This window comes from Triturus cristatus, chromosome 3_1 (assembly GCF_964204655.1).
Source record: "Triturus cristatus chromosome 3_1, aTriCri1.1, whole genome shotgun sequence".
In the NCBI taxonomy this organism is placed as follows: domain Eukaryota; kingdom Metazoa; phylum Chordata; class Amphibia; order Caudata; family Salamandridae; genus Triturus; species Triturus cristatus.
Genome location: NC_140583.1, coordinates 33,185,794 through 33,203,738, shown reverse-complemented (window position 1 = coordinate 33,203,738; position 17,945 = coordinate 33,185,794). Strand labels below are relative to the sequence as shown.

The window sequence follows — 17,945 nt, the reverse complement described above, 5'->3', positions numbered from 1 at the left end:
CAAGCGCAAACATGCTCCCCTGTTCTCTTCCGCATATGACAACATTTGCATCAGTTTTAGAGACTCTACAAATCCCTTCATAGTCATTGATGGACAGCTGGCTGGCCCCGGGTTATCTTAAGTTGCAACTGACGAAGGATAACGAAAGGAGGCTTGTTCTGGGAGCACCTGGTGTAGGTTTGTGTATTCACACCCTTGCTCCTATTCAATATACCCTATCCGGAGTCCAAAGCCCAGAGACCCCGGGGGCTTATTTGAGGACTAATCCTATAAATACGCACTTATGTCACAATTCTCCCCAAGTGCAACTTTCATTGTATGGAAAACAAACTATTATAGTGGTTTGTTGCCCAATTTACATTCCAAATACATTGTTCATGCTTGGATCTAAAAACAAAATCAGAACCTTTCTCTGTATTCACTTTCCCTTGCACCTGGTTCAGATAGCTAAGTGAGCTGAAGAGACCGTAGGGACATGCTCACGGCTGGAGATTCAGCTGAACTCATAGGCCCTGCTCTGAGCACGGGTGGCTCACCTCCTCCATGGTGCTTCCCTAACCTGCCTCATTGCGAACTGGCTGCGCAGTAGCAATGGGGCCGTGGCCAAGATCTCCCAATTCCTATAGGTTATCTAACCGTGCAGGCACTCTACATGTAATCTTCGCCTTCCCTGCACGCACTACCCGTAAAAGCACTCTCCAGGTACTCTTAGCTCCATGTAAAGCACTATTTTCCAGTACAGGCACCCTCCAAGCAATCGTACCTCCCTGTACATACAACACTGTTATAATACGTCCCTGTACTATAATGTTATCTACCAGTACAGACACTCTACAGGCAGTCTTAGCGAACTGCACAGTACGGTTATCTACCTGTAGATGCACTGGCCAAGCAACCGTAGCTCTATGGACAGTATGGTTATCTGCTCGTGCAGGAACTCTACAGTCTTAGCTCCCCCTGCATGCACTGTTATGTACACTCTCCTGGTGCTCTTAGCTCCATGTGCAGTGTTGTTACCTACCCGTACAGACACTCTCTATGTACTCAGCTCCATGTACAGTACTGTAAGCTACCCGTACAGGCACTCTCTGGGTGCTCTTAGCTCCATGTGCAGTGCAGTTATCTACCCGTACAGACACTCTCCGGGTACTCAGCTCCATGTACAGTACTGTAATCTACCCGTACAGGCACTCTTCGTGTACTCTTAGCTCCATGTGCAGCGTTGTTACCTACCCATACAGGCACTCTCCATGTACTCAGGCCCATGTACCATACTATAATCTACCCGTACAGACACACTCCATGTACAGGCACTCTCCAGACAATCTTCGCTCCCGGTATAGTACTGGTATCTATCCGTACAGGCACTCGTAGCGCTCTGTACATCATCATTATCTACCCTTACTGACACTATCCAGGAAGTCTTAGCTGCCTATACAGCACTGCTCGCTACTTCTGACCCACTTCCGCCCCTTTACCCCTTTCAGTTTGAGCTTAAAATTCAAACAGCACTCGGTGGCTCTCAGTGCGTCACGAAGTACAGCCCCTCTCTCAAGAATGTTGCAAAGAAAAACGTTCTAGTGTTATTTCCTTACACGTCTTTCAAAACTTGAGAGCAGGGAAGACAGGCCAGATTATTAAAAGCAGCCCGGACCTTAAAAAGAAACCGAAACATGGAAAACATCCGCTTCTGGAAGCCCCGCTGCTAGCAGTGAACAAATGTTGAAAAATGCATTATCCCGGGACCACCGAGCAATGCAGAGACAAGCAGCACGGGAAGATCGCTATTGTAAAACACGAAAAAAAAAAATAACACTCCCGCGAGTGGTGTGCGCGCCACATCGAACATGTGTTTTCAATTATCGCGCCCGTATCTGGGCACGATAATTAAAATCACATGGCCTTTTGTGCGCGTAATAGACACCAATAGGCCATGGGCGGAGCAATGCGCCCGCCTTTGGCCTATTGCGTGCAGTCTAAGTAACAAACACGCACGCCAAGGCCAATAGCAGAACAGGAAAGTAAAAACACACGCACGAGTGTGTGCAATTCCAGGCTCGATTTCCGAACCCCGGACAAAAGGACTCTCGCTGCGCGAGCAATGCTATGCACTGCAACGCTTGGCACGACACCTAAAAAACGGAGGCTGCGCCTTTAAGGAACCGTAGCTCAGTCTCCTGTTTAGCCTGGTAAGGCATTTGCCAGAGTCCTAGAAACAGAATGCTTGTGCACTAAGCTTAGACTTATTTGTTTTTTACCCATGAAAAAACCTTGCAAACCTTCATTCTTGCTGACAATATTTATAAAGCACAGCATACACCCTCCTGTTGGAGGGCTCTTGGCGATGTAGAACGACACCACCAGGAATACGGCGCTTAGCCAGAAAGCGCAAAAGTGAATTATTCAAACAACGGGTTGTAATTTGGCTTCAGAAATTCGAGATTGTTTTGTCCACCAGAACACTGTTTCTAATTTTGGATCCTAGCATTCAAGGTCAGTCTGCGCTTTTGGGGTCTAGAGTGTATTTGTCATTTTGTAGACAGAGAAACATTTTCTTTATCTACAAAAATCGCAAGCAGTCAGGGGCTCATAACGTGTGCAATGTATGCCTTCCAGAAGCCCATCTTTCCGAGACGTTTTCCAGATACTCGAAGGGCCAAGAGAAAATCCGGCCCCATGATCGTCAGGAAGACTAACTCAGACACTAAGACTCTACATAGTCTGAGGGACAACCAGGAGGCCCTTCTAACAAAGCTCCACAGGACTCCTTTAGGGGAAAATCAAAGATGATCAGACCTCTTGGAAAACCACGCTATTCCCGCTCAACATGGTGTTCCAAGGAGGCACAGTGCCCACACTCCATCGCAGACTGGGTCGCCATCAAGAAAGCAATAGACCCCAGGGCCTTTGCTCAACGTTGAAGCATACAAAGTCATCTGCCTCATCAGCTTTCTGCTGAGTAGACCAGCAATCTCGAGTCCATAAAGCTTCCAGCTATCTCACACTCTTGAATATTCAAGACCAGGGAGGTACAGCCTATGGTGGATATGCCGGACTCACATTTGCTAAAGCCCCAATCATCACAGCAGCCAACCAGGCCGTCGAGGATGTTGTATCTGGTGCCAGAAATCAGTGCACTGTAATGTCAGAATCCGAATCTCTAACTAGTCTGTGGTTTCAAAGATCTATATATGCAGGGAGAATCGGGAACCGAGGCAGCGTTCAAAACGTTCATAAAAAGCAGATATTGCAACGTTTTACACTTGGAAAATGGTTGAGATTTAGATGCATGTTCTCCAATTATATCAAAGGTACAGCAGCAACAAAAGAAAAACAAGCATTTATAATGCAATAGGTCTTGCATTTACGCGAATTTAAGCTATTGGCATTGTAAGTGACAATGCCTTTTATTTATGTTTTGAAAACGAAAACAAAAATAAAAGGCATTGTCATTTGCAATGTCAATAGCTAAAACTCGCTTAAATGCAAGACCTATTGCATTGCAAATGCTTGTTTAGGTAAAAGTGCCTGCCTTTCACCACAACAGAACAAAGCCTTGTGTGACATGCCTGACTCTAGACCCGCCTGTTCCCCTCATGCAAAAGAAAACAGCAAATTAATTAAATAACCAAGCACGGTCGCTAAAGTGAGTGGACGGCCCTGCAAAATAATTAAATAAACAAGCATGGCTGCAAAAGTAAAAGTGGCCCACGCTGCAAATAAATTAAATAAACAAGTGTGGCCGCTAAAGTGAAAGTGGACCGGGCTGCAAATCAAAAAAATTATAATAAACAAAATAGTGCTCTTAGCCATGATAAAGCAGACCGTGTAGCATGACCAGTAAAAGGTCTAGTCCTTATGGGCGGAAACAAATGGAGATAAGGCGATACCAAAGAGGGACAAAAACGCGTATTTACCAATCTGAAGCTAGCATTTAAGGAGGACAATGACAGAAATGCAATGACAAATATGGGCGGAGAGTGGACGAGGCTTCCACAGCATACCCTACTACAGCATGCCTCGCAGCGCAAGCAGTTCATGCGCACTGCCGCTTGGCTCGGCCTAACAAAGATGGCCTTGCATGACTTTATGCCGCATCTGTTTGTGTTAACAAGTAGGCTTCTAAGTAAATCGCACATGGCATACGAGGCATCCAACTCCGCAGTTTCTCAGTGACTTCCAGTCTTGGCAAGATATTCACAGAAATAGTGAACAGTGTCGTGGTTCATTCGTATCTTGGTAAACTGCATCTGGTCATGTGCGCTTCGTTCAAGAAATTCATGTTTACAAAGTCCTCTTGTTATGTTATGTTCACTCTTCACCATAAAATAACCACAAATATAATAACTTAAATGCATGTGTAGAATACATTAACTGCTGAACGGTACCAGGTCCAAGCTCAACATAGGCTGTCCCAGGCAGGTTCTGGCAGGCATTAACCGATCTGTGTGGTGTCTCTACAGCTGCTGTAGTAGTGAGGCGGCACTGGTGAGAAGAGTGGTAAGAGGTATATATTTTTCAATCAGTGGGTAGTTCTTATGTCTGGCTATTTCCTTTGTGAACTTCAAAAGACGCATGCAGTCAGTGGTTTGCCAAGAGAAGAAAAGTATCTGCTTGCAAGTCATACACTGAATGAAGTGGATTGCTGACTTCAGTCAGTCAGTCAATAGCACTGATTTATGATAGATATAATTCCACACATGCAGTTCAACGCACACAATTTGCTCCTGCAGCTATCCGAAGAAAAAACGGTTACCTTCATTATAATCCAGTGTGTTGGTTAAAATAGTGTTTGCTAAAGCAATGAATGGGATTGTGCCAGCCGTTCGCATTTTAAGAGTTTACTAACAAGGACAAACTCACCTCGGAAGCAGCCAGACGCAGACACTTCTATGGAAGCAGTGGAGATGTAGGTATGTGGGAGGAAAGGCCACTAACTACACTGATGGGCAAAGGGAGTAGTGCACCTATTGTATCTGGTTCCAAATGCGACTACGGATGTGAATTATTTTTGGGTGCAGAGAAAAAAAAAAAAATTTACAGTAGGTAAACAGCTAAAGATTCAGTGGCCAGGCTGATCCCAGCAACTGTGTGAGAGAAACATCACTCCAGTGCTTTTCAGACTGCATCAACTCCCTCATCCCCAAGATGGAACCCTGGCAAAGATGATATTCTGAGGGCGAGCAATCCCTACCCCTTCTCCCAGATCTTACCAATTTGAAGACAAACGAGGACTAACAAAAGGAAAAAACTACTGGCTTCACACGTGCGAAGAAAGCTCCCTCGTCTTAAAAGCTGTGAATATCAAACAGGATTCAAGACATTGGCCTTTGATTAGGGGATGGGCTGTACAATGATAACACAGACTAACCTCAAGTGTGTGCAGTAAGGTGCCATCTACGGAATTCGCGCAGGATCCAAAAGGGTTCAATATGGCGGACAAGGGCAGGAAGGTTCCACCCAAGTGGAAGCATGGAAATCACTCAGGCTCACAGAGGTTAACATTTGCAACCAACGCTAACAGTACTATCTTTGATACAGGGGATGAGTTTGGAAACACCATGTTCGAGCTGTTGTAGTGTCCAGCAGGCCTCCTTCAGGCAAACAGAGGCAAGAGTAGCGATACCAACGTCAAACCTCATGTCCTTGATGAAGAAGCTGAGCCTGTCCTCACTTGAAGTTCACAGATATAAGTTTACTATCCTCTGAGGTACGAACGCACTGCATTCCGCTAAACAAAAGTGGCTGATACGTCACTCCCTACTTACCTTTCACATGTTTACAAACACTTATCAATATAGGACTGTGGAATGATGCAAGACTGAGACCACTGAGAATATCATACAAGTGGTCCATCAATCAACTGGGCTAGCCAAAGATCTCATTAAACAGGTAAAGTTTCAAGGAATTACAACTGGCCAACCCACGTTTAGAAGGATCTTATCCGTTTATTGGCCAACCTCAGCACCATCTACCTTACGCTGCGCAAAGCCAACGCCTAGGCAGCCGGCCCTGCCACAGATGTACATCCACCCTCAGGAGCTAGTCCCTCACACTGGGCATAGCCGACGCCAAGGCAGCCGGCCCTGCTACAGCTGTATGACCACCCTCAGGAGCTAGTCCGTCACACTGTGCATAGCCGACACCAAGGCAGTCGGCCCTGCTACAGATGTACATCCACCCTCAGGAGCTAGTCCGTCACACTGTGCATAGCCGACGCCAAGGCAGTCGGCCCTGCTCCAGATGTATGACCACCCTCAGGAGCTAGTCCCTCACACTGTGCACAGCAGATGCCAAGGCAGCCGGCCCTGCCACAGATGTACGACCACCTTCAGGAGCTTGTCCCTCACACTGTGCATAGCAGACGCCAAGGCAGCCGGCCCTGCCACAGATGTACGACCACCCTCAGGAGCTAGTCCCTCACACTGTGCACAGACGATGCCAAGGCAGTCGGCCCTGCCACAGATGTATTACCACCCTCAGGAACTAGTCCCTCACACTGTGCATAGCCAACGCCAAGGCAGCTCGCCGTGCCAAACGTATCTTTATTTTTAAATTCTCTTACACACTAGCCTCAATTCGTTCTCCTTCAAGTCCCTAGATATAAAAGGCCTGTATACACCATTCTGTTTTCTTGCTAGAAAAGGCTGGAATCAATCGACTGTCTCTGCATCTTAAGTCTAACCAGCTTTCTTTTTGTAAGCAATTTCAAACTTTTCTCTAATTTCAATTCGTTCTTATTGATAAGTCAGTGAGCAGGTCAAGTTCGCCAGTGCGAGGATACGCACTGGGGTGGCTGTGCCCTTAACATGTTTATATCATCACCTTCATCAACATATCTCATGACCCTGTGCAGGCGAGCACCCCTTCCTACCTGTGACGTGCTTAGACTTGGAAGGGTCGCACCCGGCTGAGGAGGCGCTTGCTTTTGTTGCTGAGGCTGCAGTGCCAGGGGCTTGGGGTCCAGCTGGAGCAGTGGCTGGATGAGGTTCTTGCAGTCAGGCTGCTCCTGCTTGATCATGAGATTCTTCCGCAGCTGCTCCACCACCATCTTCTACGGACGAACAAGAACACAACTGTTAATTTGCTTTACTTATACAGGCACAGTAGCAACAATGTAGTGTAAACTCTTGCACATCACAGAACACTTGTGTAGCCATAGGAAGGCAGCAGCAGACATAAGAGAAAATAACTCAATATCTGAACAAGTGTCAGTCCCGAACACTCATTAAAAATATTTAAAGTACTCTTTGGTTTAAACCCAAACCTACGCCCCAGATGCAGTGAAGGGATCTCGCTCGGATTAATCATATGCGGACAGCGCAAGCGGCTCACACTACAGGTTGGCTTTATGGTTACAGGGGACCCGGCTGTAAGATTTACACCTTACAAAGAACAAGTGTCAGAGGACGAGCGTCAAATGTACTGAGGTCTTTCCCTCGCTGCATCCCTACCACTCCCTTCAAAGAGATGCAATCCATTAAGTCATGAAACCTTAACCTCGAAGAGTAAAAATGAGCCAAGCTCTGACAAGCATGGGAGCTTCTGTGAGATGGTCATTGTGCATTTAGAAAGACGAACTACAGTGGCCCAATGGGTGAGACGAACGGACGTTAAGGGGGTTGCATGGCCTAGTTAAAGCTTTCAGATACTTGGGGAACACTTTGGGAACTGGTGTCCCAAACCTCCCGAATCTATCTTAATCTGGCATCCTCCCCTCACATTTCATCAAAGCACTCCTGCTTTTCAACTAGTGAAGACTTTCAGATCATTTCACCAAGACACAAACCAAGGCTGCTGGACGGTCTCTTCATGAACAAGTGAGAGACATCCAACTGTTTACCATGCATGTGGCTCCCAAAGGACACAACACTTATCACAAGAGACTTTACCACACCCACCATATAACCTTGTTTGGTAGCATGGCCTACATCAAACCTATAACATTTGTAATTTTCAAGACAAGTTTATGGAATTGGAAGAGGAACAACTTCCGATCCGCCGCACCCTGTACTTGCTTCAGGGAGAGCTCTTTATTTCCTGAAAGATATGGTTGGGTTTTTTGCATTGCCTGCCCTTACAAAGCAAGCATGAAACTTACATAAACACCGCTGAGGCGAGCAGGAACATCTCTGCAGGTGGAAGTGAGCAACCACTGCAGGAGAGAACTTAAAGCACTTGTGAAGATCGATGCAAGCTTCAGGCATCTACAAGTGTAGCAATATCACCCTCTTCTTCGGCTCAGACTCGGGACTTTCACCCTCTTCCTTCGCTTAGACTCGGGACTATCACCCTCTTCACTCGGGACTATCACCCTCTTCCTTGGCTCAGACTCGGGACTATCACCCTCTTCCTTGGCTCAGACTCAGGACTATATCACCCTCTTCCTTGGCTGAGACTCAGGACTATCACCCTCTTCCTTGGCTCAGACTCAGGACTATATCACCCTCTTCCTTGGCTCAGACTCAGGACTATCACCCTCTTCCTTGGCTCAGATTCAAGACTATCACCCTCTCCCTTGGCTCAGACTCGGAACTATCACCCTCTCCCTTCGCTCAGACTCAGGACTATCACCCTCTTCTTGGCTCAGACTCTGGGCTATCACCCTCTCCCTTGGCTCAGTCTCAGGACTATCACCCTCTCCCTTGGCTCAGACTCGGGACTATCACCCTCTCCCATGGATCAGACCCGGGACTATCACCCTCTTCTTGGCTCAGACCCGGGACTATCACCCTCTTCTTGGCTCAGACTCGGGACTTTCACCCTCTCCCTTGGCTCAGACTCTGGACTATCACCCTCTCCCTTGGCTCAGACTTGAGACCATCACCCTCCCCCTTGCCGCAGACGCGGGACTAGCACCCTCTTCCTTGGCTCAGACTCTGGACTATCACCCTCTTCCTTGGCTCACACTCGGGACTATCACCCTCTCCCTTGGCTACGACTCAGGACCATCACCCTCTCCCTTGGCTCAGACTTGGGACTATCACCCTCTTCCTTGCCTCAGACGCGGGACTATCACCCTCTTCCTTGGCTCAGACTCTGGACTATCACCCTGTCCCTTGGATCAGACCCGGGACTATCACCCTCTTCTTGGCTCAGACTCAGGACTTTCACCCTCTCCCTTGGCTCAGACTCGGGACTATCACCCTCTCCCTTCGCTCAGACTCAGGACTATCACCCTCTTCTTGGCTCAGACTCTGGGCTATCACCCTCTCCCTTGGCTCAGTCTCAGGACTATCACCCTCTCCCTTGGCTCAGACTCGGGACTATCACCCTCTCCCTTGGCTCAGACTCGGGACTATCGCCATCTTCCTTGGCTCAGAATCATCCTCTTCTTGGCTCAGACTAGGGACTATCACCCTCTTCTTGGCTCAGACTCGGGACTATCACCCTCTTCACTCAGGACTATCACCCTCTCCCTTGGCTCAGACACGGGACTATCACCCTCTTCTTGGCTCAGACTCGGGACTATCACCCTCTTCTTGGCTCAGACTCTGGGCTATCACCCTCTCCCTTGGCTCAGTCTCGGGACTATCACCCTCTCCCTTGGCTCAGACATGGGACTATCACCCTCTCTCTTGGCTCAGACACAGGACTATCACCCTCTCCCTTGGCTCAGTCTCGGGACTATCACCCTCTCCCTTGGCTCAGACTCGGGGCAATATCACCCTCTTCCTTGGCTCAGACTCGAGACTATCACCCTCTCCCTTGGCTCAGACACGGGACTATCACCCTCTCCCTTGGCTCAGACACGGGACTATCACCCTCTCCCTTGGCTCAGACACAGGACTGTCACCCTCTTCCTTGGCTCAGACTCAGGACTATCACCCTCTCTCTTGGCTCAGTCTCGGGACTATCAGCCTCTCCCTTGGCTCAGACTCGGGGCAATATCACCCTCTTCCTTGGCTCAGTCTCAGGACTATCGCCCTCTCCCTTGGCTACGACTCAGGACCATCACCCTCTCCCTTGGCTCAGACTTGGGACTATCACCCTCTTCCTTGCCTCAGACGCGGGACTATCAGCCTCTCCCTTGGCTCAGACTTGGGACTATCACCCTCTTCCTTGCCTCAGACGCGGGACTATCACCCTCTCCCTTGGCTCAGACTGTGGACTATCACCCTCTCCTTTGGCTCAGACTCTGGACTATCACCCTCTCCCTTGGATCAGACCTGGGACTATCACCCTCTACTTGGCTCAGACTCGGGACTTTCACCCTCTCCCTTGGCTCAGACTCGGGACTATCACCCTCTTCCTTGCCTCAGACGCGGGACTATCACCCTCTCCCTTGGCTCAGACTTGGGACTATCACCCTCTTCCTTGCCTCAGACGCGGGACTATCACCCTCTCCCTTGGCTCAGACTTGGGACTATCACCCTCTTCCTTGCCTCAGACGCGGGACTATCACCCACTCCCTTGGCTCAGACTGTGGACTATCACCCTCTCCTTTGGCTCAGACTCTGGACTATCACCCTCTCCCTTGGATCAGACCTGGGACTATCACCCTCTACTTGGCTCAGACTCGGGACTTTCACCCTCTCCCTTGGCTCAGACTCGGGACTATCACCCTCTCCCTTCGCTCAGACTCGGGACTATCACCCTCTCCCTTCGCTCAGACTCAGGACTATCACCCTCTTCTTGGCTCAGACTCTGGGCTATCACCCTCTCCCTTGGCTCAGTCTCAGGACTATCACCCTCTCCCTTGGCTCAGACTCGGGACTATCAGGCTCTCCCTTGGCTCAGACTCGGGACTATCACCCTCTCCCTTGGCTCAGACTCGGGACTATCACCCTCTCCCTTGGCTCAGACTCGGGACTATCACCATCTTCCTTGGCTCAGAATCATCCTCTCCCTTGGCTCAGACTCGGGACTATCACCCTCTCCCTTGGGTCAGACTCAGGACTATCACCCTCTCCCTTGGGTCAGACTCGTGACAATCACCCTCTCCCTTGGGTCAGACTTGTGACAATCACCCTCTTCTTTGGCTCAGACACTGGACTATCACCCTCTCCCTTGGCTCAGACTGGGGACTATCACCCACTTCCTTGGCTCAGACTCGGGACTATCACCCTCTTCACTCGGGACTATCAACCTCTCCCTTAGCTCAGACTCGGGACTATCACCCTCCCTTGGCTCAGACTCGGGACTATCACCCTCTTCACTCGGAACTATCACCCTCTTCCTTGGCTCAGACTCTGGCACAGCCAGAACTGCAGACCTAAATATGAAGCAGCAGAGTTAGAAGTGAATCCTGGTTTGAACCGGATTCGTAAAGCGCAGCAAATGGCGAAGGCGTCAAGGCGCTGAAATCCCGAGGTATAGAACAACCCAGAGATTATTAGGTAAACAGCCATGTCTTTGGAGCTTTTCTGAAAAGGGTTTGCATTTAGCGGTAGTTCGGTGGTGTCCGAACGCTCAGTTGGGTTTTTGCTCAGTTGGGTTTTTACTCCGTTGATAGTTGCACTTCCCGCGCCGCACCTCGTTGTCTCTTTTCTGTTGCGGCGACTTAGTGCTTTTGTGAACTCCTCCCCGATCCGCCATCATTCACTTGAAGAGATTGTTGGAGAGGGAAGACTCGAGCTGTCCACTTCCAGGTTGCGAGAGGTGGACATGGGGAGGTTGGCGCTCTAGCAGATGAGAGGCGCTATTTAAGGTCTATGTGCTCGCGGGCACGCCCGTCCACGCCGCTGGTCCTACGCCTCGGCCCCATCGCCTACCAACCAACCCAAGACCCCACAGGGTCTGTGACAATCCGGTCAAGAATCCCTTTAGTTTGACCTCTTACTCATTACAGCCGAACTCATCCTAGTACAAAGAAGGCCTCTCAGCTCAAGGGCACTTTTGAGAAGTTAAGACTCAAGAAATAAAGCTGAAATTAGTTTTATTGAGTAATGGACAACGAACCCCAGCAGACCGTCCTCCTGCAACCACATCCGCCTCCCTCCTGGAATCAAACAACCTGCATGCCAGTAGTAGACGCTTGCGGTTGCTTAGAAACCTTGCTGACAAGGATACAAAGAACATTACAGCTTCTGTACTAGGGAGAGTACTGGTGAGGTTCGTACCGCCGAGATATGCAAGAGTCCAGGGGGCATGGGGTCTCTTTTGCATCCTCGCTATTGTACGCACAGGTAACTCCTGGTAGCAGCCTCCACACTCTTTATGCTTCAGCAGGCCTCCTGCTTCCACAAACGTAGGGTCACTGTCACCACTGCTGGTGCGCACAGGAAACGGGCGCTTCACGCTTGCAATGCAGGAGAAGTGAATGAGTGTCAGAGCGGGTCACTGTCACCACCACTGACCCACAAAGTAAACGGGCGCTTCTCGCTTGCAATGCAGGAGAAGTGAATGAGTGCTAGAGCGGGTCACTGTCACCACCGCTGACCCGCATAGGAAACGGGCGCTTCTCGCTCGCAATGCAGGAGAAGTGAATGAGTGTCAGAGCGGGTCACTGTCACCACCGCTGACCCACATAGGAAACTGGCGCTTCTCGCTCGCAGACTATGTTGGCGAGTGGAGCCATGTAGACGTTGAAAAGGGTAGGGCTGAGGGATGATCATTGGTGCATGCTGCAGAGGATCTTGGTGGCTTCAGAGCGGAATGGGGGGAGGCGGACCCTCTGGGTTCTCTCGGTGAGGAAGGAGGTGATCCAGCCCAGGGACTTGTCGCTGATTCCTGCGTTGTGGAGGCGTGTGCGAAGGGTGTGGTGGCAGACGGTATCGAAGGCAGCCGAGAGGTCCAGAAGGATGAGGGCCACGGTTTCACCATTGTCCAGCATGGTCCTGATGTCATCGGTGGCAGCGATGAGGGCAGTTTCGGTGCTATGCTTGCTGCGGAATCCTGATTGAGACGGGTCCAGGATGTTGTTTTCCTCGAGGAAGTGGGACAGTTGCTTGTTGACTATCTTTTCAATTACTTTCGCAGGGAGTTGGCCCAGAAGTTTCTGAGGTCCGTTGGGTCCGCTGTGGGTTTCTTGAGTAGTGCTTCCAGCATTCCAGGAATGTGGCGGTCTCAAAGGAGTTGTTGATGCTCTTCCAGAGTTGGGGTGCGATGATGCGGTTGGCTTTGTTTAAGATGTGGTGAGGGCAGGGGTCAGATGGTGAGCCAGAGTGGATGGTGTTCATGGTCTTGATGGTATCGTCGTCATTGACGTGGGTCCAGGAGGCCAGAAGGTTTGTGAGGCGGTGAATCAATGGTGTTAGCGGCTGTTGGTAGGGACTGGGTGTTGAAGCTGTCGTGGGTGTCTGCGATCTTGCGGTGAAAGAAGGAGGCTAGTGAGTCGCAGAGGTCTTGCGACGGTGGGATGTCGTTGGCGCTCGGGTAGGAGAGTTCCTTCATGACTTTGAAAAGCTCTTTGCTGTTGTGTGCGTTGTTGTTGATACGTTCCTGGAAGGAGGTCCTTTTGGTGGCTCGAATGAGTGGTGGTGCTGGTAGGTAGATTCCACATGCTCCACAGCCCTTACTCCGCCCTATACTGGTAGGTAGATTCCACACTCTCCACAGCCCGCACTCCACCCTCTACTGGTAGTTCGATTCCACACTGCACTCTCTACTGGTGGATTCCACACTCCCCACAGACTGCCCTCCACCCTCCACTGGTGGTTGGTTCCCACACTCTCCCCAGCCCGCACTCTGCCCTCTACCGGTAGGTAGATTCCACACTCTCCACAGCCTGCACTCCACCCTCTACTGGTGGTTGGATCCAACAGTGTCCAAAGCCTGCACTCCACCCTCGACTGGTAGGTAGATTCCACACTCTCCCCAGCCTGCACTCTGCCCTCTACTGGTGGATTTAACACTCCCCAGAGCCCGCACTCCACCCTCTACAGGTAGTTATATTCCACACTCCCCCACAGCCCGCACTCCATTCTCTACTGGTATTAGATTCCACGCTCTCCACAGCCCGCACTCCACCCTCTACTGGTGGATTCTACACTCCCCACAGCCTGCACTCCACCCACTACTGGCAGTCCGATTCCACACTGCACCCTCTACTGGTGGATTCCACACTCCCCACAGACTACCCTCTACTGGTGGTTGGATCCCACACTCTCCCCAGCCCGCACTCCGCCCTCTACTGGTGGATTCCACACTTCCCACAGACTGCCCTCTACTGGTGGTTGGATCCAACAGTGTATACAGCCTGCACTGCACCCTCGACTGGTCGGTAGATTCCACACTCTCCCCGGCCTGCACTCCGCTCTCTACTGGTGGATGGATCCCAACAGTGTATACAGCCTTTACTGCACCCTCGACTGGTAGGTAGATTCCACACTCTCCCCAGCCTGCACTCCGCCTACTACCGGTAGGTAGATTCCACACTCTCCACAGCCCGTACTCCACCCTTTACTAGTGGTTGGATCGAACACTCCACAGACCGCGCTTCACCCTACGCCGTGAGCTGTTGTAGAGAGTGTATCTTGAAGCTTGCAGATGTGAGTAGGGGGGCGTGCTTCAAGCGCCTCTATTCACAGACACAGCTGACCCTTCAATGAATAAAGGCGGCGCTATAAATAAAAGTCCACCACTTCTGCTTCCCCTTTCGTCAGCGCTTAAAATATCCCTTTAATATTTATAGTATGCGGTGTCGGCGGATAACGTACTAACGGGAGGGGCAAGCCATAGGGTGGAATCTGCGGGAGAAACTCCCTCTGCCCTGAATGGAACACACATTGTGGCTTGGAGGGGATGTCATGTTCGGCAATTCAGTAAGAAAGGGCGACTGTCAACGCCGAACTGTTTGGAAATTAATCTGGTATTATAAATATATATATATATTTTTTTAAATCACGCTCTCTGGCAGGTACGGCATTTGCAGAAGTGTGTGCTTCCTGTTACAGACACACAACCCGTAACAGACACAGCCTATGCAGGAAGGCGTAATTCATGCTTACACACGTTGCCTGACCCTAATACAGAATGAGCACTGTTCCTCACAGACACACCAGGTTTTTTAAACAAGCATTTGCAATACAATAGGTCTTGTATTTTAGAAAATTTGACATATTGGTATTGTACATGAGAATGCCTTTTATTACTGCAGGTTTGGTTTTTTTACACACAAATAAAAGGCATTGTCGTTTACAATGCCAATAGCTCAAAATCTCGCAATTGCAAGACCTATTACATTGTAAATGCTTGTTTGTTATATCATCGAACTTGCATACAATTGGCCCTTGCACAAGGTTGTGTGTGAAAATTGGCACCAGCTGCATTTCACCAATAAAAGGAGAGGAACAAAGGTTATCGTTTTATGGGGCTAACACTCTAGGGTGTAGGAGGATTTTCAAAACGTATGTTTTCAGTTTCTATTGAATTAACTGACTCCATACAGCACCGTTCCTAAACCAGAGAACCAATGTTAAGTCTGATTAAGCACCAACTCACTTTCCTGTTCAGAGTCACTTTACACACTTTACTAATTACACATTTATGGAAGGCGGACACAGCTGTTTGCCATCAGGAGTACTCAAGCAATGCAAAACAAGATTTGGCAGGTTCATTTAACAGTGAACGAGAGCTCGCGAAACACACTCAGTCCTTGAGATTGAATCCAAAGAGAAGAACAGCATAAAGCAACAGGCGGCTTCCGTACCCTGGCTTTACATCCGCCTGGCTGCTGTACGTATATGCACCTGGAACTCCCCCCGGGGGCTGTTACTACATTATTGAAACTATGTAAACCAGCAAAGGTTGAATATTTTAAGGGAAGGAAGGAAGGCTGCCGCCGGTGGTAGTTGCCGTTGCTAAGGTCATTCTTCTAATGGGAAGGCAGGGACACCCGGGTGAAGAGGAGCAGGGCTCATGTGTGCCACAGCACTGAAGCGAAGCAGGCAGGCCAAGCAGAAAGGGACTCAAGCACCATGGGAGTGCAGGGGAAAACAAATTAAAAATCTAAACGTGTGCGAAGGGGGTAGCTATTTGTGAGGTGGGGGTCACGCATGTGAGTGATGCATACACGCCCTCTGGTTTAGGCAGTGAGCCTCGCTGGCAGCAACCTAACCTCACCTCACCTCACCTTTTTATCTCAGGGCTACCTGCGCCATTTCCTTTCTACAAACATGAGCCTCCAGGGAATGAGGGGGCCACCACTGCCATGAAACAGCCATTGACATATTTAGGCATATTGGACACGATGACTTACACTTCAACATTCTAATTTATGGTAGGTCATGACAAATATACCGTGGGCATGTTTGGCATGATGTTGCCCAAACTCTGCCATAATACTATCCTGTCCTTGGCTTAATGTACACATAATTTACATCAGCACTGCAGAAAGATATAGGGGCTAGAGTATTTTACCCTCCCACTTTTTTATATTTGGACAGTAAAAGCGGTTTCATGCGAGTACAAACAAGCCTTCTAGTTTGTAAGTGAATAAAAAGCAGTGACACAAAAATACTTAATTTTAAATGGCAATGTGGTCCAGGAGTCCAAAAATCTCGTAGTACATAAATATTAACTTGTTATATACGTCGGGTATCATGTAGTACGTCTTTAAACTGCCACAAGAGGGCAGCAAATGACCGATCGTACATCAACATGTTTATTCGATTCAAAATAACTTTATTCGGTTCCAGAAAGACCATACAAGTGTCACACACACATTTTCTGCAATAAAAGTTATTTCATATCGTATAGTTACAAAGGCATAAATAAAAGCATTATAAAAAACAGACAAGTGATCGCATTCAAACCAATTTGATAGAATTTCATACATGAGCAAAGGTGCACCACATTGCATAGTATAATCCAACAGGACAAATATTCCCAAAGCAAATAGTTCTTTGATTATTTCTTTTTATTCCAGTTTCATTTTGCGTAGAAAAAAAAGGAGAGTCCAGTTCTAATGACTCCACATACAGTACAGCCGACGCGTTTCGTCCTAATATAGGACTTCTTCAGGGCATGAACAGCGTTTTTTTTTTCCAAAACTTTTTTTCCTTGCAAGGTGTCAAGAATTCCTGTCATACGAGGGGAGGAAAACGGTAACCAGCGAAAACGGACTACATCTCCCAGGATGCTTAGCGGTTGAGAGGTTATGTAAACAGGAGAGCTGTTACATAACTCAAGGGAAACACGCCCTTATGTAAACAGGAGAGCTGTTACATAACTCAAGGGAAACACGCCCTTATGTAAACAGGAGAGCTGTTACATAACTCAAGGGAAACACGCCCTTATGTAAACAGGAGAGCTGTTACATAACTCAAGGAAAACACGCCCTATAAAGGGAGGAACCGGGAGGTACAAGGCTGTCGGATATTGTGTTTACACCGACGTACCTGCTTCGTGAAGAGCAGTGTTCCGGAGTGGTGCTCCAGTAAGGCAAGAACGGAGGTAGGTCGAGTCGTTACTCCCTGGGCCGTGTCTTGCCCCATCGTCACCTGTGAAGGACCCGGAAGCTCTACCGGTCAACCATTGAGCTTCGCTTTTTGACTCGGCTGAGTCCAAGCGCAGTGGCGCTTTTGCTGGTTGGAGTCGTAACTCCCAGCCCGACCAGAGACACAGGGACTGCCAGCTGTAACGCACACCAGGAGGTGTTTGCCGCGTTACAGACTCGGAAGTCCACAGGATCGATCGATCGAGCGGCTGCTCTCGGTTCAGTCTTCTTGCTTGTGATTGGGGTATCGGTGACGCATCACCAGGAGGTGACTCCGCGTCCCGGTGCAGTCTGAGGAAGAGGTTGAGCGGCTGCTCCCTTCAGGTAGAGACCCCGGCTGGGTGTTTCCCTGACTCCTCGATTCTCCCCAACACTCTTCGTGCCCCTCACAGCCTACCGATTGGCATTGTCGGCCATTTCATTTCTGCCCTCTGTTGGCATACGCCGGGATCGGCGTATATGCAGAGGACGGTTAGGACCATCCGTGCTGTGGGCTGGTAACGTACTTAGCCTGGAGGATTCCAGTGACTATAACTTTTGTTTGTTCTTTGTATTTTATTTGCCT

The 17,945-nt window shown here is 49.2% G+C and overlaps 1 protein-coding gene across 6 annotated transcripts in view; it reads right to left on the bottom strand.

The window, feature by feature from the left end:
- Positions 1 to 17,945, bottom strand: part of PHF21A (PHD finger protein 21A) — a 737,785-nt gene that overhangs the window by 415,206 nt on the left and 304,634 nt on the right. For all 6 annotated transcript variants that reach the window (XM_085646699.1, XM_085646701.1, XM_085646696.1 and 3 more), the window contains one exon: positions 6,875 to 7,054. In XM_085646699.1, the coding sequence (XP_085502825.1) occupies positions 6,875 to 7,054 (180 nt within the window). The remainder of the gene's footprint in view (positions 1 to 6,874; positions 7,055 to 17,945) is intronic.